Source organism: Cannabis sativa, chromosome 8, assembly GCF_029168945.1.
Source record: "Cannabis sativa cultivar Pink pepper isolate KNU-18-1 chromosome 8, ASM2916894v1, whole genome shotgun sequence".
NCBI classification, from domain to species: Eukaryota; Viridiplantae; Streptophyta; class Magnoliopsida; order Rosales; family Cannabaceae; genus Cannabis; species Cannabis sativa.
In genome coordinates this window covers 34,076,698-34,099,484 of record NC_083608.1, presented here as the reverse complement: position 1 = coordinate 34,099,484, position 22,787 = coordinate 34,076,698, and the positions used below count along the sequence as shown (strand labels likewise).

Here is a 22,787-nt window from a genome sequence, read left to right as displayed (position 1 = left end):
AATATATATACTACCTTTCAGTTTTTTTTAATATATTATTACATATAAAAATGATATACTATTGTGCAAAATAACTATACCAAACACTTAATTATTCAAGGTTATGTTACTTAAGCATATAATTTGTTTTTTTATTAATATATCGTATGATATACAAACAATATATTTTAAACCAATATACATATATCACAAACTTAAACTAATATACTATTAAATGAATTGTTTTCCACAATATACAGTAGCATACAAAAACTTATTCCACAATCATAAGCAGATATACCATAGTCAAAAATTAATATACCACCAGCACAGTGAAAAATAATTATACAAAAAACTTAATTTAATATTCCAAAAGTTTTTTTTTCTTGTTCTTTCCTTCATAAAATACCAATGAATATAAAATCAATATACCTCAGTCAAATATAAATATACTTCATACTTAAATTAATATTTAATAGTTTTTTTTTTCCTTTCTATCCTTTACGATATACATATCACATACAAACGATATACCTTAGACCAATATAAATATACCATAAACTTAAACTAATATACTATTAAATGATTTCTTTTTTCACGATATACAATAGCATATAAAAACTATATTCTGCAATCATAAGCATAAATATTATAGTGAAAAATTAATATACCACCAGTATAGTGGAAAATATATATATATATATACCAAAAACTTAATTTAATATTCCACATTTTTTTTTCTTTTTCTTTCCTTCATGATATACTAATGAACATAAAGACAATATTTCCTAGTGAAATATAACTATACCTCAAACTTAAACTAATATTCCATATATTTTTTTTAATTTCTGTCTTTCGTTCATTATATACCATAACACATTAAAATAATATACTACAATCTTAAACTAATATATTACCTTTCAGTTATTTCAAAATATATATATATATATACTACATTTGAGTTTTTTTTTAATATATTATTGCACATAAAAACGATATACTATTGTGCAAAATAACTATACCAAACACTTAATTATTCAAGGTTATAATTGTAATTTCATTATCAAACTTTTAAGAGAATGGACATTTTGTTAATTTTTTTTAAAAAAGGGACATTTATTAACTTTATTGTTAGATTTAGGGTCATTTTGCATCTTCGCCCTTTTTTATTTGATTATTTTAGGAAGCTTGTTTTTATTTGTTTATTTTTTTTTGGTTGTTTTACTAACTGGTTTCTTACATTCAACTATTTATTTTTTTGTTATTCTTTTATGGTTTTTATTGCATTTTTGTCTCTATAATTTTTTTTTTTTTTGTTTCCTTTTTTTTCTATTTGATTTTAATTTCTGATTCTCTTTGTTATATTTGCTGCAGATTGTATGCTTAAATCAACTCTGATTTTTGAGCAAGCAAATAAAAAATTAAATTCCAAAATAAAGAATAAAGTTAGAAATTTGGTTATTAGGTATTGATATAAAATTTATATGTTCGAAACTGGTTTTTAAATTTAGTATCGTTTGTAAAAGTTTAGTTATTAGGCATTGTATATTTTTCATTATGTTATTGATGAATTTTTTTTTTTTTGCCTCTTTTAATTAAATAACTAGTTTCTTTTAATATTGACGAAACTGGTTTTTAAAGTTAGTATTGTTTTTAGATTATATTTTTTTTTTTTAGTTTGTTGATGAAACTATTTTTTTTTTATTTTTTTAATGAGATTATTAGTTTTTTTCAATGTTGATGAAACTGATTTTTAAAGTTTGTATTATTTTTAGATTATAATTTTTTATATTATTTTTTTTCCAGGATGATGTTGATGAAACTGGTTTTTTTTTTCTTCTGCTTTTAATGAAATAATTAATTTTTTTTTAAAACAAATAGTAGTTTAAATAAAAAAAAAGTTTTAATTTCTGAAAAAAAAATAGCATCTACAGTTGAGATATTTTTTTTTTTTTTATTTTAATGTTTTATTTTGGGAAATTTACACCCACTACTGTTTTTTCCCATTTTATTACATTTATACTGTTGCACGGCAAATACAACATTTATACTGTTTTTTTTTTTTTGGCAGTTTACTGCCTTTTAAACTTTAGCCGTGTGTTTGATTTTCATTGCCACTTGTCACGATAGGGTTTTGCCACGTTTTTTTTTTTTTTAAAAAAAAAATTAATTGTTTTGATTTTGACGGTTATGTGTTCTGATCAAAAAGTGTTGTATTTATGTATTTTTCTTTTATTTTTTTTATATTATTTTCGAATCTAATTTTTGTAATTGGTATTCTCTCTCACCTCAACTGTTCATCTTCTTCCCCATTTTCAGTTTGCTTAGACGGTTGTAATAGTGGGTAGTTTTTTCATTTTAAAAAATTTCAAATCCCATCCCACTATCTTAAACTTCCCTCTCATTTTCCCTCCCATTTTTATTATTTTTGTCTATAAATACCTTCATAGTTCTTCATAATGGCCGTTACTCGTTCATCACCATCTCCGGCCAAAGTTACAAAACCCAGAAAACAATCGCAGAAAACCAGACCCAAATCAAAAATGGGTAAAAAAAATCTGAAAGAGAACCCTCCTAGCCCCACTTCCCCTTCTGTTAAAAGAAAAACCATTGTTGGACCTTCGAAGAACACTCGAGGAAAAAGACCTCGAACTGTTGTTGAAAATTCAGACTCAGATTTTGAGTTGGATTCTGAATTTCTTAAGTCGCTTTGTTTCTGTTAAGGTATTTTACTATTTATCTGTTGTTGTTTTTGAGGTTTTTTGTTTTTTTGTTAAATTCGATATTTGAGGTTCATATATCTGGGTATTTGTTTGTTTTTGTTTATGTATTTGTAATTGTTTTATATATATTGTTCGATTTATTTATGTGTTTTTGTTAATTTTTTATTTGTTGTTTTGTTGGTGTTGTTATTTTTTATTTTAGGGCAAGGGTAAATCCCCTGTGAAGGTGTTGCCATCATCAGGTGTTTCTGAAGAAATTCCTGTTAATAGGATTGTTGAGGTTTGTCATGTTATGCATTCTGTTCTATGTTTTTTGGTTGTTTTTTTGTTGTTGTTATTTTCGTAGTGTTTGTTGGTGTTTTATCAGTGTTTTCATTGTTCTGTTTTTTAGGATTGGGAATGCAAGTACACTCGATCTCAATTTTATCATTCTAGAGTAGTAACATCTGGTTATTACTCTGTACTTGGTTACATTAAGAGAATTTTAACTGAAAGCCAATTGGAAATTTTTTCAAAATCGTGTTTGGTTATTTTCTTCGAATTCCCGAGTACATAATTCATTACCAATTCTTTGCATTGTTTCTTTGTTGAGGAGGTTCGGCGGCCTAATGGGTTGGAGTTTTGGGTTTGTGTCCAAGGGAAATACCTTAGGTTTAGTATCGAAGAGTTTGCGTTGGTCACGGGGTTAGATTGTCATGTTGATTCGATTTTTATCGGTTTAAGCAAGATGATAATGAATTGGTCAAATCTTGTTTTAAGCGGGTACAAAAAAATTACCAAGGGTGCTATTCGGTACTTTTATTGCTGACAATCTTAAGGATAACGACGATCTTGCAGTCAAGTTGGCTGTATTGTATTTTGTGCAGTGTTATTTGTTAGGTGGTCCCTCGGGTAAAGTTATTTCGTCTGAGGAAATAGATGTTGTGGATAGTGGTCGATATAATGAATTTGGGTGGGGCAAGCATTGTTTTGATATCACTATGCATTCTTTGAAGGGTAAGATAGATTCTGGTTATAAGAGGGTAGTTCGTAGTGACGAGGATGGTGGGTATTACGGGTTATTGGGTTTTCCTTTGGCTATTCAATTCGGTTTTTCGAGTGTTGCCCGTATGTTATTGGGAAACTATCCTTGTACTCAAATGTTGGCATTCCAAGGATTTTGAATTGGCCTAAATTACCCAAGGACAAGGAGGGTATGGTGAAAATGGATGTCATGAACACCCTCATTTTCGATCGGTCTTTGAAAGAGGTAATCCTGTTGTTTTTTATTATTTTTCCACTGTTGTTTTAGTGTTGTTTTTGTATACATTATTTATACTTTATGTTTTTATTGTTGTTGTTATTTTATAATTTCAGTTTCATGTGCATATTGTTTTTTGTTGGTTTTTGTTGTTTCAGTTAAAATTAAGAAACCTCACTCCAACTTCCGTTGAGAGATTGAGTTTGAGCCTCACCGATTTTTCTCCGGTGAGACTACTCCCGAGGCCGTGAAATTCAAAATTAAAGGTGGTTCCAAGCCCGCCGGTCAACTGGCTTGATGGGTTCTTCTTCATCAACCGCTCATGAGAATGTCTCCCGAGTTGAGTTTGAGGAATTTAAAAAGTGTGTATCTGTTGTTGTCAGCCAGCAAGAAATTCTTATGAAATCGTTCTTTGAGATGAACAAGAAGCTGGACATTCTTATTGAGGTTTTTTTTTTTTAAATTGTCATTACTTTTTCTGTTATTTTTTTAGTAGTGTTTTTATGTTGTTTTATACAGTTACTTAATTTTTTTTTCTCAGTCATCCCAAGGTGGTCCCACTCACAATGGATCTCAGTCTGAAGATGCTCTTCGTACTTCAGAAAATGAGGATGATGAAGATTCCACTTCGGAGGAAGACGAGGATGATAAATTCGACGATGACAAAGGAGATGATCATCATGACGATGAAACTGATGATGATGATGATGATCTGGGTGGAGATGGTGTTGGTGCTGGTCAGGATGAGGCTCACACGGGCGATGTTCGTAATGATGAGGGTGTTGTTGTCCCCGCGGTTGTTTCGAGGGATGATGATACCGGCAAGGTCGATGATGCCAAGAATTCTGACCCTGTGGAACCTATTGCAGAGATCAAACAGGTGTGTTTCTTGTTTGGACATCATTTTTGGTTTGTGCTTTTTTTTGTGTGTTTCGTGTTTTGTGTTTGTTTTAATAGTGTTTTCTTGTTTTTGTTATCGGCTGATCAGTCTCAAGGTGGGGAGGAGAACATTGATGTTGATGCAACAATTGCATCTGCTGTTAAAGCTGTGGAGAATTTGGTTTGTGTTTATGTTTTTTTTTTATATTTGTATTTATTTGGTATTATATTGTTGTTTTTATGGTGTTTTTATTGTACTGTTTGAAATTTAAAAATAAGTCTTTTTATTTATCCTTTCTCTTTTTTAGATTGGTTCCTCAACTCATGCCCCTGCTCCCGCTCGAGACTTCTGAGAAGACTGATCTTGAAATGGTTGTTTTTCAAGAGACTCCTATTTTACGTCCTCAAAAGAGGGATCGGAAGAAAGGAGTTGTTTTGAAATCCCCATTCATTGAGCTTGCTTCTGGTGCATCTAAATCAGGTTCATCCTCGGTTTCTCCTGATGATTCTGTGTATAAGGTCGTTAAATATGTGCGTGGTTTGTGCCCGTTGGACAACAAGATTGGTGAACCTGTTGATCCGCAATTGGAAGCTGAGTTTGTCAAGTGGGTTGATTCAGGTCTTAGAAAGCATAAATCTAAGTAAGTATTTTTGTAGGTGTTTTCAGTTGTATATCTGTTATTGTTTTCTATTTATTTTTTATTTTTTCATTTCTGTTTTGATATTTTTTTATTTGTTTTTTTTTTAGCACAACAACTAATGTGTATTGTAAGGGTAAGGACACTATATTTCCGCCATTTCGTTTTGGTGTTGAGGACATCAGCAACAAGATGTGGTTTCACAACCTTGCCTACCCTAATTGTTTCCTTACCAATTCTGTAAGTTTTTATTTTATTATTATTATTATTTTACATATTATTTTTTTTATCTATTTTTTTTAATGTTTTTAAGTGTTGTTCTGTTAGTTTTTTATAAGTTTGAATGTTTTTTCACTTACTTTTTTTTATCTGTTTGTTCAGCACATTGACATCATTTTCTATTATCTTCGTAAGAAAATAATGTACTCAAATTTGAAAATCAAAGTCACCACAACCGATTGCCTCTTTTGTTCTAGCATAACAACTTTGTATGAGAGGTTTGTTGAGAAAAACAACGATATATCGGTGTTGTCTCTTTCTCACAATGTGGCCCAGTACATTCAAGGTGGTAAGATATTATGTGCCACTCCTTGGCATTTGGTTGATCATGTTGTTATGCCTATCAATGTAAAATTACAGGATCATTGGATTTGTGGTCGTCTTAACATAGTTGACAGGCGCATATATCTGTACAATTCACTGCGTTCTGGGAGGTATATGATCGTCGCCAAAGAGGCTTGCAAGCCTTTCTCTGTTATATTACCATATTACTTCTCTATGTTAGACTTCAAAGGCCTTCGCAACGAAACTAAGTTTAGCACTATGGAACCGTTCCCTATTGTTGTTGTTGATGGTTTACCCGAGCAGGTCACAGCGTAAGTTTTATGTTTAGTGTTCAATGTTTTTTCACTGGTTGTTTGTATTTTTATTTTTTTGTTGTTGACTTTGTTTTTTATCAGTGTTCTCATAGTGTCTTTTTTTGTGTTTTATTGTTTTTTTTTTCCAGTGATTGTGGTGTTTTTGTTGCATCATTTGCTGAGTATTTCATTGATGGCAAACCCATCCCATCCTCTGATTTTGATGTGGAAATTCACCGCGATCGTTTGGCTGCGTTATTTTATCATTATGGGATGAAGAAGCAAACTGAGAACATTGAAAGTGAATCCGAGGCCCCTCCTAGCCTTCCCAAGAAGTGATTTGCTTTTTCAATCGATTGTCATTGTTCTTATAGTTTTTTAATGTTGTTTTAATGTTTTTCATGTTGTTTTTCGTAAACAAACATTGGTGTTCTGTTGTTTTTCCTTACGCTTTGTGTGGACAATATGTAATCTTTTATTTTTGTATGTTTTTTCTTATTATTTTTATGTACAAACAAGTTGGTATGTTAAAGTTGTTTGTTTTTTCATTTCGAATCCATTCTTTTTTTGTTTTTTTTTTCTTATAGTTTCTCTGTTTTTGAATCCAAATATTCATTTCGGTATTAAAAACACAAAAGCTGTTTCAATAACAAACTTCATATATATATTCAATTTAGTATCCAACATCTTTTAATATCCAATCTAGAGTATCAACAATTTCCAATGTAATCAATGTTTTTCAAATAAAAAGCTCGTATTCCCTGTGTATTTCAGAACTTTAAATTCCTCAATATCTAATTCTCATAACGTATGTGTAGTTTTCTTTTGTTTTTCCACTTGTTGTTGTTGTTGTTGTTTTTATTCCCTTCTACGTCTTCTGCTGCATGTTCTTTTGTTATGCCCCAGTTCACCACATTTGCTGCACTTGTTGTGTTGATCCCTTTCCCATCCAGCCTTCCTTCTTAATGTTTTTGGTCTTCCTGATTTTACTCTTTCATGTGGAGGCAAGATCGTAATATTTTTCACTTCTTCCGTACCTCCCATTCACTTTGGTGTCCTATTGGGTAAGCGTCCCCGAATAAGTTGCCGGCCAATTTTTTTTTGTGTAGTAATCGAACGGTAGGTGTACGGGTCCATGTTCATCTCCTCATCACGGCCATCGCGTGCCCGCATGGCATTTCATCTATTTGGAACTCGTTGCACGTGCATGTTCTTTTTCTAGGTCTACTTCCCACGATTCTTTCATTCTTGTTACCTCAAACAAGTAATCTGTTGTTGCTTTAACTGTTTTAAATTTTATTGAAAAAAAATCAAACATAGCCGTAATTCCTACAACAACAATACAAAACTATTGAAACAAAGACTACAACAACACTACAACACTACAAAAAAAAACATAATTAATATTTTACCTCCAGATTCAATGAGTATGTGTAATTTTTCAACAGTATGTCTTCTCCAGTTGGTGATAGCTTAGTGAAGGTGTTTTGTGCTTTTGTCCTATTAGTATGCGTCCATTGTTGCACCAATGCTCTCGAAGCATTCTAGCGGCGTTGTAATTGGTAGCTCCTTGCGCCAAATTTGCGGCGTTCGGTGATTCGATATGTTTGAGGTCATTGTGGAATACCTCTTGTTTTGGCTATGAATTCTTGACCACTTTTCATACCCGATTTTTTTGAGGTAAGGTCTTATGCGTTTGTCCAATCCATCCAATTCAGCCATGTGGAACTCGAATTGCTTTTCTGTGTAGGCTTTCACTGCTCCAAAGAATGGCGGTGTATTTGGCAGCATGTTGTTTGAAGCTTGGTTTAAGGTTGCTCAAAATGTGGTAACCGCAAGAATCGTGTGCAATTTACGGATAGATTTCTCTCTTGCTTTGATGAGGCTTTCATTTCGTGTCGAAATTAGGCATTGGTGTTCCCGTACACCATACGCTTCTTTAAATTTTTTGAAGAACCATTTCCAAGATTGGTCATTCTCAGAATCTGCAACACAAAACGCTAGTGGAAAAATATGACCGCATCTTGTGTGCATGCGCACAACAAAGTTCCCCCATAAGTCGCTTTGAGGAACGTTCCGTCCACAACAACTATCGGTCCGCATGCTCCCCACCCTTTTATGGATGCATCCAACGCCATGAAAACAAAGAGCAAGCCGTTGTCTTCTTTGTTTTCGGATCCACAAATGATCCAGGGTTTGTTTTTTCCACCATGTGTAAGAAACTCGGTATTAGGCTGTACGAGTCACTAGCATTACCTCTCAAGTCGTTTACTGCATGTTCCTTACTTCTCCAAGCTTTCATATAGTTCATTTTGATGCCAAATCTGTATTTCAACTCCCCTTTTATGTCCATCGCTGTTGCCTTGGTCTTTATGTTCAAGAACTTCGGTTTTATGCATTCCCCTATCAGTTTCGATGTTGCTTGCCTTTGGTCTTCATGCCTTATATTTATGGGGCATGTGTGCATATTTGAGAACCTATTGAAACAAAAAAAAAAACAACAAAAACAACATTAAAAAACTATTAAAACAAATCTGTTGCAGATACCAATCATGTGTATTTCAGTACAGATTGTGAAAACAGGTAATTTGTTAAGGATGCCAACAAAAACAACATTAAAAAACTATTAAAAACCAACCTCCTGATTATGAATGTGTTTGTTGGCCCATTTCTCGATGCTCTTAGTGACCAATTGCAGCTTTCGTAAACACATTTCAGACTGTATTCTTGAGAGCAGGACTTCCACACTTTGTACTGAAAGTTGTTTTTGATTGCGTAGTAGCTGAGGACATTTTTTAGAGTTTCTTTGTCTTTGTATGCCTGTCCTTTTTCCACTTCGGGGTGTTGCTTGTCTGTTATTAACTTTGCATTGTTGATGTCAATTTTACGGATCCGGTTTTTCTTGGTGTTTTCAAGTTGTTCTACCATTTCTTCAAAGAACTTGATTTGCATAGTCAATTATGTCGAATTTGTCCTCCTCATCTTCTATTGTTTCTGACTTTTCCCCTTCTTCCGTTTGCTGTCCCGTTGTGTATGATTCTGTTGTTGTTATGTTGTTTTCAAGCGTTGTTGTGTTGTTTTCGATCATTGCCACATTATATTCATTCGGTGTTGTTGTGGATATCGAATTTGGTGTTGCAGCACGTGTTGTGTTGTTGTTTTGCTGGTTCACACATAGTGGATATGTCGTGAAATCTGTTTCCTTCATTTTCAATTCCAAGTAAAAGTAGAGGCTTCGATCGTTGCATATTTTGATCGGTGGTATTCCTTCTTTAGCTTGGTACTGTATTTGTAGTGTTGTGCTGGTGTTTTCGCACCCCAATGAAGTAACCAGTATTTGCAGTAGCTCTTCGTACTTGCATTTTGTTGGTATGAATTCTCCACTAGCCACATAGTTCTCATAATTGTGATCTTCATTCTATTGTCCATTGCTCTTGATGAGTACTGGTAGACGTTCCATTACCTGTCATTCCAGGGTCTTATTTAATGTTAAAACAATTGTACAACAACAATAAAACAATAGCAAAACAACAAAAAAAAAATCAACAAAAAAAATAAAATAACAACAATAAAACAACACAAAAACAACCAAACAGAAATACCCATTATTTTTTTTTAAGTTTTTATTATTATATTTGTCTGATACATATATGTATGAATGTTGTTGTAGTACTGACCGCAAAACAACATTTGAACAACCCTGATGTTGTGTTTGAATAATTGTACCAATTTATCGATTTTTTTTTTCGAAATCATTTTGTGTTGCAAACGTCAAATTAACAATAGAACAACCCTCATTTATGTTTTTGCATCATAAATTAAAGAATATCACAGTTGTGTTTTCGTTTTTTTGTTTAAAACTTCAGATCTAAATCCTTTTTTTTTATTTTTAATTTTTTTTGGTTTCTTAAGAATTAAATTATTTTTTGAGTTTGTTGTGTTTACCTCTGTTATTTTGTTGGGACAGTTTTCTGTACGTCTTGTTCTTCAATTCTGATTCCTTTTCAAAAAACTCTTCGCCGGATTTAATGGTTTTTTCTTGGTGATTTCCGTCTCCGGCGTCTCCTCACACACGAACAAGGTTGTTTCCCGTGTGTTTTACTGTTCACAGTAGAAATGAAATGATGTTGGGCTTGGGCAGTACAAAAGTAATGAAATTGGGCTGGGGCAGTATAAATGTTGTTTTTGCCGTGTCCCAGTATAAATGTAAAGTTTTGGTCCAAAAGCAGTATTTTTGTAAAATTCCCTTTATTTTTTTAAAAAGGAAAAAAATAAATAAAAAGAAACACAAATTTAAAATTTTTATGGCACTACTCATGACTTTTTTTTTCATATTTGTAATTTTTTTAAAAAATACAATATTTAGTACAATTAAGTATTTATGCCATATATATCAAAACTTATCTTCATTTTTAAATAGCCCACAAAAATATATATTTTCTTAAATTTATGGCAAGGCCTGTGGCGGACTGAAAACATGATCCAATCAAATTTATGGTGGATATGGCCCAATGCGATGTGTCGTGTGGATATGTAATAAGCTTATCAATTTATTATGCCCTTCCTACAATGGTAAAAATGAAGTTATATTACTCTAAGTATTGCTATTTGACTTAAAATTAACGAATTTAGATATTATTTCTTAAATTAAAATATGTGCGATTTAATATTAAAATATATCAATAACAAAATGCCATTTTTTTTTGACACCTCTTAACATTTTTATAAGTTATACATTTAGTTTCAATGTAGTGTATTCCTAACATGAGTTTAAATTTATATAAATTGTCATGAAGTTAAAATATATAAGCATGGCTAGCTATTAGATACTAGTGGTATTTAATACTTGTTAGAGGTAACATTTTGTAACTAGTAATATTTTATAAAAATTATTATATTAAATTATACGAGATAAAATATTTAATTAAGGTGCATTAGCTAAACACCTTTTTCAGTATTTCTCAAAATGAATAATATATATATATCTGGAGATTAGAGAGGAGCAGTTTATATTATAAACAGAAAGCCAAGCCAAAGTGCATCAATGTGTATAATATTATATTTATGTTATATTTGAAATCTATATTTAATTAAAGCCCAAAAACGGCCATGAAACAATCCGGAAGAACCACCCAATCCAAGGCTGTAAGTTTGTCTTATGCAGTGGCTTTGGCACATAGGGGGTCGCCTTTTCCAATGCACGAAACAGCCAAACTAATAATCCCACAAAATTGCTTAGCTGCCAACTTATCAGATATATGGACACACAACACACACACATCTAATGTACAGTATTGTTTCTCGTCTCACAGTTTGTTCTTTTTTTTTCATTATTTATTATATATAAAAAGCCACAGCTATTGACATGTTTTTATACATCTTTGCCTTCAAAATCTAAAATTATTATTAGCAGGAAATGATATGGTAAGTGGCAAAAAGATTGGAAAAAAAATAAGAGAAAAAATTTATCAGCCGTCTCTACAAAGTCCCATCTCATCACAAATTCTCCGGCTGGATTTTGTGCTGTCTTTGCCTAAAGTTAAAAATCATCACTCAATTTCCTATAAATTTCCACACTGTACTTTACTGCGTTGATCATTTCTTACTTTGGAATTTTAATCTTTCTCTTTCTCTACACAGGAGCATATTATAAAGAAAGAGGAGCCACTTTTGTTGAACTTAATTCCTCCTTTCACAAAATATAGTATTGCATCTCTCTTACATCATTTTCATGGGTTTTAATTGCCTCATTAATAATGGTAAGTGATCTAATTGGGCTACAATTATTGTCAAGCATACATTTTTGTTTTTGTTACATTAGTTTTTTTGCTGAAACTGATACATATGCTTTGTTACATATTAGTTGGAAAATGATATATGCTTTGTGATTTATTATTTTGTTATATGCTACTATACAAATAAATGTAGTTCATACTTATCTTCTAGAGCTGTAAATATTTTCAATGCTTCATTATTAGAAAAGGAAAAAAAACTGTTTCAAAAAAAAAAAAATTGTTGTTTTTATAGACGTGGTTAACGGCATAAGATAGGAATTGATATTCATATTTTTTGTCGTTTTCTTTAAAAAAAAGTGTAATAACTTTGAAAAAGAGAAAGAAAAACCAATTTTCATAGAAACTAAAATTATAATTAGTTGATTTTTTAGCTAAGAACTTTTGCAAAGTAACTTTTTTTCTTTATATTACTTTAAAAGTTGAGAGAACGTTTGGAACGCGTACATGATCCTTCTTACACGTAGAAAGACCATACTGCTTTAATGAACGTATATCTAATTTGATTGTGAAATATGAATATGTCATATCATATTATCTCTCCGGACCCTCTTGGTTGTTAGAGTAATTAATTAATTAGATATACATTGATCATCAAATTAAATTATTGCATGATTGCTTATTGCATTATAATGTAACATCATATATATATTTGTATATTGATGAGTAATGAGATTTTACATTTTATGGATCCAAAAAGAGTACATATTTACCAATTAAGGGAAGGGAACGAAGAATAATCTCTGCCTGGCTCCCTGGATGCCATCTAAGAAACTTAGTCAAAAAATATTTGATCTTTCGTAGTTGGCATCACGGGAGTCATGCAGGTTTAATTTCATTAAGAATTAATTTATAATTCAGCTGTCCAAAAGTAAAAGTTCATTAAGAAGTTTGTTTGCTTTTTGTTATTTTAAAATACATATTAAGATTATGAAACACAATTTAATATATTGATTGATGATAGTGATCACAAAATGGTTTATCAAATATTGAGCACCATGTATACATAATTAATACATTGCTCTAAATAGCATGAATGACAAACCCTTCTAATTTGAACGTCTTATAAGAGCCTCCAGACTTGCATGGCATGACATTAGGAATAATAACAAATCCTAATCCCCTAAATTGCTTCTACACAAAACCTTGTTCCCCCCACTGGAGCTGACAACGTGCGGCATCAATATTCACATGTGTACCAAATTTTTTCCATGTTATATAATGTATGATGTATATATACATTGTAAATTGTATATATACAAAATAGGTGAAATATTTGTTGGAAAAATTCTCATTACAAGAGAGAATAGACTACAATCAAAATACTCAAAATACAAATAAAAGTATTTCATCAAGATTGCAAGAAAGCTAGAGAAGATGAAGAAGGATAACACACAAAAAGCTTGACTAAGGCTCAAGGACCTTTGTCCTAAAAGTCATTTCCTCCCTCATATGGACACTTAGGGAAACTCTAGAAATGCTCTTAAGGATTTATCAAGCCTCATATGCTCAGCCTAGTGTCTAAGGATGAGCATATCCTCACAAGGTTCTAACCACAACAAATGGTTTCAATTTCAACCACTACTTATGCAAGTGAACAATATGGTCTCTATTTATAGAGTTTTCACTCTCATATGAACATGAATGACCACCATAAAGCCCTTGGATGTTACCAATCATAAATTGGGCATTTATGTTATTAATTGGGTGATTTGGAGGAGTTTTGGGCTGTTACAAAGACTCTCAAACTTTCAAAAACGTGGGCAATAATATGCTGAAAAAAACAGTAACTAGTTACTAGTTACCATTTTTTCAGCTTTGGCCAATTCTTTTCCAAAGTGTTCCAAATCATTCCCACTTGATTTTGAACCATTTATACACCTTACCATCAATGAGCAAAACGCTAAGGGAGTTTAGGTCCCATCCCTCAAAATTCATGCTTTAATTTTGTATGAAGATTAAGCGATTTGTTAACCTCACACTTTTGATTCCAAACGAATCATGCTAGCCAAATATATAGTGTTCACTTTGTGACCACTTTTCTCCTTAAGTACTTAAGCTTTGAAAATTCAATCATAAAAGATTAATTTTCACACAACTCAAATTCTCAATAATTTTGATATCAATCATATCAAAATTAAACATTAATATAGACACCAAATATGTCTAAATTACACACTTAACTTTAGACATCAAACATGTCAAAGTTACACTTTATTTAAGACACCAAGCATGTCTCAAATACACACATTTTTAGTTTTAAACACCAAACATGTCTAAACTTCTAATATTGGAGTATGCACCCCCATAATTTTAGATTTAATTTCCTTCTTGAAATTATTACCACCAAACTTTTGACATCAAATATATCTAAATGTTTATATGCACATAGCAAAATATTAATTTAGAATATTAAATTCAAAACCACATATATATATATATAGATAATCAATAATTTCTCAACAAATTTGATTAGACTCAAATCTCACCCCCACATTTGACTATAAAGTGAAAATACCATATCACTTTAAAATAAATCTCTTTATTTTATTTTGTTCTCTATACATTATCTTTCAAAATAATGTGCACTCAAAATTATCATGAACCTTTAGATATCATATGATAATCTCTCAAAATACCACTTACAAATTAATAGAATTATTTTTATCCATTATTTGTCCTTTATTAACAAAATTATACTTAAAATTTGTTAATAGATAGCATAAAATTGCTTCTTCAATTTTATGGTTATCTCCTCACTGAGATTAGTCCAATGTTAACAAAATTATTTCTCATCAATTTTGTTTCACCACTTTACTTTTAAAGATTCAAAATTGCTTCTCCAATTTATAATCTTTTATCTCATTATTTGAATCCACAACGATCTACTTTCTTTGAGTCTAAAATTGTCCTTCCAATTTTATGAGCTCATTTCACAATTTAGATCCACTTTGATCACTTTGCTCTTGCTATGACAAGAAAAACACAAAAAAGTGTAGCTCACATAGTTCACTTTTCTTATCTCATAAAATGAGATGATTATCACCAAAATGGAACTTTATTTCTAAGTAATTATCTTTAATCACGATATAATCTCATAATAATAATGATAGAATGAACCCATTTTCTTTATCATCATCTCCATTATCATACCATATAGTACATATATTAATATGATAATTTATATACATATATTAGTACACAAAATTAATATATAACTCCCATACAATTATAACTATCAAATAATTTTATGTTAATTAATATTGTATATATATTATCATACTATCATAAATAACATATACAAAATATCAATATTAATTCCACAATTAAATATATATATATATGTTACATATCATATATATATATAACATACAAATACATTAATATGCATATACACAATATATATATCATATACACATAATATATATCATATATGCATGTATATAGAAATCACTATTTCTACATATTTATTCTCATAAATATATATGTAATTATATCGCATGCTCATCATATAACATACATATAACTCACATATGTCACATGTTATATGATATATATCTCTCTCACATATATACATATACTATTATGTTATAATCTCAATTATAATATTATATATCACTATATATAATAATATAATATACACATATATAATATATATTAACATATAAAAAATTTATACCAAAATATCATATCTCATCATATGAATATGTTAATATATTATTATCAAATAAATCCACCATGCTTACCCATGGATGGCTTGAATTTCTTACCACATTATTTTTCTTCTCATGATCTTGATTGATGCTCTCCCCCATGGATAATTTTCTTTGATTGTTTGACCTCCATGGCAAGTCTTTTAGAAAGAAGAATATGCCATCGAAATGACTTTTAGATTGTTGGAAAAATTCTCATTACAAGAGAGAATAGAAGGATTACAATCAAAATACTCAAAATACAAATAAAAGTATTTCATCAAGATTACAAGAAAGCTAGAGAAGAAGAAGAAGGATAACACACAAAAAGCTTGACCAAGGCTCAAGGACCTTTGTCCTAAAAGTCATTTCCTCCCTCATATGGACACTTAGGGAAACTCTAGAAATGCTCTTAAGGATTTATCAAGCCTCATATGCTCAGCCTAGTGTCTAAGGATGAGCATATCCTCACAAGGTTCTAACCACAACAAATGGTTTCAACCACTACTTATGCAAGTGAACAATATGGTCTCTATTTATAGAGTTTTTCACTCTCATATGAACATGAATGACCACCATAAAGCCCTTGGATGTTACCAATCATAAATTGGGCATTTATGTTATTAATTGGGTGATTTGGAGGAGTTTTGGGCTGTTACAAAGGCTCTCAAACTTTCAAAAACGTGGGCAATAATATGCTGAAAAAAACAGTAACTAGTTACTAGTTACCATTTTTTCAGCTTTGGCCAATTCTTTTCCAAAGTGTTCCAAATCATTCCCACTTGATTTTGAACCATTTATACACCTTATAAATGAATAAATCAAGTCTCCAACAACAATATTTTCAATAACTATCATTCATTCACATTCATAAACAATTAGTAACATCTTTTACTAATTTAAGAGTGAAAAAAGAGATGGGAGTTAAATATTCAAGTGATTATCAATTTAAAGGATTTGCAACTCCTATTTTGAGATCATTCTACACAAATTTTATAACTCCATAATGTATGTTACAATTTGACAAAATTAATACTTTGTCACACTTAATTATTTAATCTACATATTATATTATATAAAATAATATAACAATATTTACTTGCTAGATGAGTGATTGATGTTTGGATCATCTATTATTCCATCCTAAGATCAAAACTAAGACGTCTTCGTAATTTCGTTCCACCTATAACGTGTTGTATTGAGTCAAACTCAAAGTCAAGCCTCTTGTTTGTTATAAGAAAATAACTACTTTTTTTAATGCCTATATAATTAATTGACTTAAGTCTTTTCGCTCATTCTTATTGACTTGCTTGAGCTAGCACTCCTATAACTACTTTAAATTAGCTAAGAACATCTCTTTTGGAGGATGTTCGGTGAATTATTTATTTGGCAAAAGAGAAATGAACTATAGTGTTAGAATTTTGAATAAAGTGAATAGAGTTTTATCTCAAAATGAATTGGCAATAGGAGGAGATACATTGGCAATAGGAGGAGATACACTTTAACAATTAAAAGTTACTGTTTGGTTTGGTTGTGGGGTTGGAATTTTGTTTTTTTTAATAGATATATATGTTCGATTTTTTTTTTTAATGGACGATTTATATTTGGTTAGATTTATATAAGTAGATTTATATATATATATTTATATATATTTTTTATTTATTGATTGAAGTTAATTTTGAGGATTTGGAGTTGGTAGTGGGAAGATATATATTCAAATTAATTTTCGACGAATATTTTTCTGATTATTATTAGGTTTTCTTTGTTCATTTTTCCTTAAAATACTAATTTTTTTTTTTAAAAAAAAGTAGCTTATTATCTCAAGAAATAATCACAAACAATCATTTATTTATGGTACCATATATAATTTTTTGTTGACGCAAAAATTTAGATACAGATATCTGACTACACCCACTCGCTAGATTGTCGATCGCTAGATTGTCGATAATGTATTATAAATTAAGTATAAATAAGAGAGACACATCTGTTTATAATAGTTCATTCACTGTATCGCAACAGCAATAAAGTTCCGTCTACTTCGAATTTTATTTCTCACGAGATAGTTTACAGAAAAATGGTCAAGTCTGGATACTCTAATTTCTAGAGAGAGAAACTAGAGAGATATGCTCTAACCTTATCACTACTTTTATGAAGTTAAAAAATGAGCTTGTGGAGCTCACCCTTTATAGGGAATGAAGTCCTATTAAAATAATAATAAAATATTCTAAAAATATATAAAAAAAATACATTTATGATATTTTTGACCGTTGATGATCATTTAACTGTGAAATTGAATCCAGAAGTCAATCGTCAGTTGTTGGAGCTTGAGTCGCGTCTACAAGACCCGCTTTGGGTGCTGTAGCTTAAATTCATAGACCTCTTAAGGTAAAATTTGGAGCTGATAAATTCAAACTTTCGATTGGAGTGTAAGATATGACTTGTCAGAGCATTGAAATAGTTTCGAAAGGCAAGTTGAGTCTCGTCAATCAAATTAATATTGACTGAGTTATAACTATTTTACTGAAGGTTGTTTTGCGCCCAACACCCAGGTTGACATCCAGAGCGCAAGTTGACATGTGACGTCAACCTTTACACTGGATGAGTTGGAAAACATGTTGGAATGAATATTTTGATACCTAAATGATATTTTAACACCACATAGCTAGTTTTTGCGCTATGGTGAAGTTGGTCACCAGTTCTTGGAGATACTGTTATTTTGCGGGAACGAGAGACTCGAAACTCCCAATTTCTGAGTAAGTCACTTTATCTTAAAAGTGAAAATATGAAGTTATGAATTTGACTCTTCTGACTTCATGCTTCTCAGTTATTTTGAAAAACTTGACAAAGAATCGAGACAGAATCAAAATCAGATAAGCAAAACCCAATACACCAAGCCATATGTTAACTCAGGCGTTGAGTGCTTATTTTGAAGCTTCCAAGATGTCGGTTTGATATTTTTAAGGTTCTTGAACTTGAGGACGAGGTCTCTTATCCTATTTTTGACCATTTTGGAGAAAATGCTTAGAGTAGAATTTGTATTTGAGTGATTGAAACTAGCACACCAGGTTGATTGTCAACCTGGGCGCTGGGCTTAGCTTCGATGTCCCTAGAACTGTTGTTATCTCCCCAATTTTACTTGTATCTTCGTTATTTTTGATGATGGAAAAAACACATGGAATAATTATTTGGAAAATTGATTGGAAATAGCCTAGGTTGAAAATTTTATTCGTGTATTCGGAAAGGGACACGTGGATTCAAAGTAGAAGCTTAAGGCCAATTAGTGGGCCCAAATAACGTAAGTTAGGCCAAGCCAAAGATCTATTTTGCCTTCTGGAAGAAAATCAATACAATTCGCGTAGGCAAGGTTTCACAAGCCTAGTCAGCATTTGGAAGAGTCATGACTTCGTGTAGCTAGAAGAAACTTTTAGCATGTACCTAGAAGCCAGTTATAGTTTCTTGTTTTCTATTTCGTACAGTATAAGGAAATAGTTTCCTTAAATCTCAAAAACTATACAACTAGAGATTAAGTAATTAATATATCATTAATTACCCACAATAATAGGACATGGTGTTAACAGATTTGATCGTGATTAATTATCCACATCAGTATACACGTAATGCCTCATAGGCTGGGCTTCATTAGAGGGAAAAGGTAACTAAGTATGACCTCTATTACACTATAAATACTCATTGAATCCATCGTACAAAGGTTTGTAAATTCTTGAGTTACTTGCTCAAGAAAAGAATAGAGTGCTCATATTCATTGTAATCTCTTAGGCCTTTCTAGCCAATCTCATAATAATACTGGCTCATGGACTAAGGCTCATTAACGCCCTAATCACGTAAAAATTCTGGGCGTCTTCTTCATATATTGTTCTTTTGATTATATTTTCTTTAGCTTTACTATTAAATAATTAGTTTTCCGAGAATCTTTGTAAATATTTTAGTACTTTCGTTAAGAGCTGAAGAAAGCAGTGATACCATTTAAGATTACTTTTAATAATTATGGTACTCATCTGAACCAAGTCTGGTCTTCCATTTAATGACCCTACAAAGGTTGATGTTGGTACCAATTCTAAGTCGGGATACGGAGAAGATCTAACTAAGGCGACCAGTTGCCACAAGAAGGATTAAACTGACAAGAAGCCTAAATTTGAAGATCCTATGAATGAAGGCAATGAATGTGAGGAGAATGACTCTGTTGATCATGAGGATAATCCTTAAGACATGCCTGTTGTTGATGATGCCAAAAAGGAAGGCAATCCAAATGAGTCAAATCCTATGGTCACCATGGCCAGAGAGCTAAAAATAGTTGGGGACAAATTATAAATACAAGAGCAATTCTCTTTGTTGATGCACGAAAAAATGGCGAGAATGGAGGCCATAATTGTGGCACTAACCACTACACATAAAACCAATGATACTGCTCCAAAAGATAACACTCTTGGGAAAGCTAATCCCTAAAATCCTGGAACCTACGATCCTCATAAGGACAAAGTAAAAGATAAGGTAAAGGCGAGACTTAAAAGAAAGATGCCCATACTGAATGATAGAAGAAATCTAAATCTGCCAGCCAACTTCAAAAGAAAAAAAAAAGGAACCCATACCTCATGGTAAGGTGACCTAATTGATTCAAGAGGTAGAGTTGCGTAGGAAGAGAAATTTGATGCTAGAGCCAAGAAGCCTACTACCCAAAAGGACACAAATCACTGTGATGATTCTGTTAGTTGAAGTGATGATGATGTCGAAGATGTGTATCCACTATCAGATGACAAAAGTGGAAGTCTTTCTACGAATGATCTTCGGACAAATTGTTGAACGACAAAAGAGAAAAGGCCAAAATTAAGAGTCAGATCTCACGGAGAAAACCTAAGAAACCATATCAACGATCGCATTCACGGAAAAGAATCATCAGATGTTACGACTCAATGTTTGGAGCGTAAAATTAAAGAGTTAACAAAGCTCACAGAAAAGATCTCCTAAAAGTAAAATGAAACTGTGTTTAACTCGAAGGATGAGGATACGGAACCATGTTCATCTCGCCAATTTTATCAATCGGTAGTTATCATTCATAGCTTTCTCTTATGTTTAAAAGGGTGAGTTTAAATATTTTTACCACATGTATTTTTCGAGACGAGTTTATTGAATGCATTAATCGCTTTATAGATCGAGCTGGTTTCTTTACACGTGTCAATACTATATTGCTGCACAAAATATGAGTATAACAGAGACATAAACCAACAATAATTTATTTTATTTTGTTATTAGTTATGTGAAAAAGAATTAAAATTTTAAGTAATTCAATATTAAAAAGTAACCAATCAAAAATAATGCATTCAATATGTACTTTTACTGATTAGATTGGATTCGAGCTATTATATAGATTAGATTGAATCCAAAAAAATAAAAAATAAAATTAATTAATATAATATGATAGAATTTTAAAATTATTAAATTAATTGAAATCTTAAATTAAATATAAGAAAAGAAAAGAAAATATTACTTCTAAAGTATTGAACTCATAATATTTTAATTATTTTAAAAGTGATTATTATAAATTTTTATTTAAGTTTAATATGTTATAATTTTCTATAAGTATAATTATTATATTAAAAATAAATGTAATAAAAATATTTTTCTATGTAAATTTGAAATTAAAAAAAAATTATTATTAGAATCAAATTTTAAATAGATATAAAATAAAAAGTAAAAAATAATTAAGTTTAGAGTTTGTTAGTTGAACCTATAAATAAGAATATTCAAGATTGGCGTCAACGATTGAAACAACTTTGACTTCAATGGGGAGACTAGAATAGTAAGTTTTTTCATTCTAAAGCTAGTGCGAGAAGACGTAATAATTCTATCTCTAGTTTAAAGAATGATGTTGGGTCTAAAGTTACTTGGGAAGATAGTTTGGGGGATGTTATGGTAACCCTATGATTAGGGAGGAGCAGAATAATATGCTGTTGAGACCAGTTTGTAGTGAGGAAGTAAAGGAAGTGGTTTTCAAAATGTACCAAGATAAGTCACCAGTTCTTGATGGAATGAACCCGACTTTTTATCAAAAGTATTGGGATATTGTGGGGGTTGATGTGGTTGAAACGATCAGACAATTCTTCAATGCTGAATCTATGCCTACTGGCATGAACGAGACGAATTTGATTCTCATTACAAATGAAGAAATGCCCAGAGAATATGAGGGAGTTGCTTTCGATCTCCTTGTGCAATGTGATTACAAAAATCATTTCAAAAGTTATGGCTAATAGATTGAAATGTCTGTTGGGTGATGTGATATCTAGTAATTTAAATGCCTTCATTCCAAACCTTCTCGTTACTGATAATATAATGGTCTCTTTTGAAGTCCTTCATTATTTCAAGAGGAAGCAGAAGGGTAGAGATGGATTTATTGCCTTGAAGTTGGATTTGAGTAAAGCCTGTGATAGGGTAGAATGTTCCTATCTTTATGCAATATTGAGCCTATTGGGATTTGTTGATAAGGTTATTCGACTCATCTATGGGTGTCTTTCTTCAGTTCAGTATAAAATTGTTACGTGAGGAAGACTGTTGGGGCCTATTATTCCAACAAGAGGAATTCGTCAAGGGGACCCAATCTCGCCTTATCTTTTTCTAATATGCACAGAAGGTTTGTCTACAGTGAGTCAAAAATTTGAAGAGAGGAAATGGATTCATGGTTGTCGTGTTGCTAATGCAGCACCAATAATTTCTCATATGTTATTTGCGGATGATAGCTACTTGTATTGTAAAGCCAATGATAGGGAGGTTACAATTGTTCTCCGTCTTCTTAAAATTTTTGCTAAAGCCTCTGGCCAATTGGTGAACTTCTCTAAATCTTGTGTTTTCTTTAGCACGAATACTTCGGCCCAAATTTGTAGAGATATTTGTAGTCGTATGGGGCTTGTTGAAGTTGATGAAAGTAGTGAGGATTTGCGGTTACCTAGTGTGGGAGGAATAAACATGAAGCTTTAG

General features: G+C 31.3%; 2 protein-coding genes and 1 long non-coding RNA gene across 3 annotated transcripts; all 3 read left to right on the top strand.

Moving 5' to 3' along the window:
• The first annotated feature begins 5,184 nt into the window (after positions 1-5,184).
• Positions 5,185-5,879, top strand: LOC133030069 (uncharacterized). Its single transcript, XM_061102282.1, has 2 exons — positions 5,185-5,462; positions 5,570-5,879. Exons 1-2 carry the CDS (start codon positions 5,191-5,193, stop codon positions 5,760-5,762), a joined length of 465 nt encoding a protein of 154 aa, XP_060958265.1. The 5' UTR covers positions 5,185-5,190; the 3' UTR covers positions 5,763-5,879.
• A 5,241-nt stretch (positions 5,880-11,120) lies between these two features.
• Positions 11,121-13,069, top strand: LOC133030274 (uncharacterized). Its single transcript, XR_009684115.1, has 2 exons — positions 11,121-11,854; positions 11,957-13,069. It is a non-coding gene; the product is annotated as an uncharacterized LOC133030274 (long non-coding RNA).
• An 8,667-nt stretch (positions 13,070-21,736) lies between these two features.
• On the top strand, positions 21,737-22,787 carry LOC133030565 (uncharacterized). The gene is made up of 3 exons (XM_061103352.1): positions 21,737-22,028; positions 22,162-22,336; positions 22,550-22,787. The coding sequence occupies exons 1-3, from the start codon at positions 21,737-21,739 to the stop codon at positions 22,785-22,787; spliced, it is 705 nt and encodes a 234-aa protein (XP_060959335.1).

Coding starts and splice junctions, on each gene's coding strand:
- LOC133030069 (XM_061102282.1), top strand. CDS start 5,191: ATGGTTGTTTTTCAAGAGACTCCTATTTTACGTCCTCAAAAGAGGGAT. Junction 5,463..5,569: donor CTTAGAAAGCATAAATCTAA/GTAAGTATTTTT, acceptor TTTTTTTTTTAG/CACAACAACTAATGTGTATT.
- LOC133030565 (XM_061103352.1), top strand. CDS start 21,737: ATGATTAGGGAGGAGCAGAATAATATGCTGTTGAGACCAGTTTGTAGT. Junction 22,029..22,161: donor TTTCGATCTCCTTGTGCAAT/GTGATTACAAAA, acceptor TCTCTTTTGAAG/TCCTTCATTATTTCAAGAGG. Junction 22,337..22,549: donor GGGTGTCTTTCTTCAGTTCA/GTATAAAATTGT, acceptor TGCGGATGATAG/CTACTTGTATTGTAAAGCCA.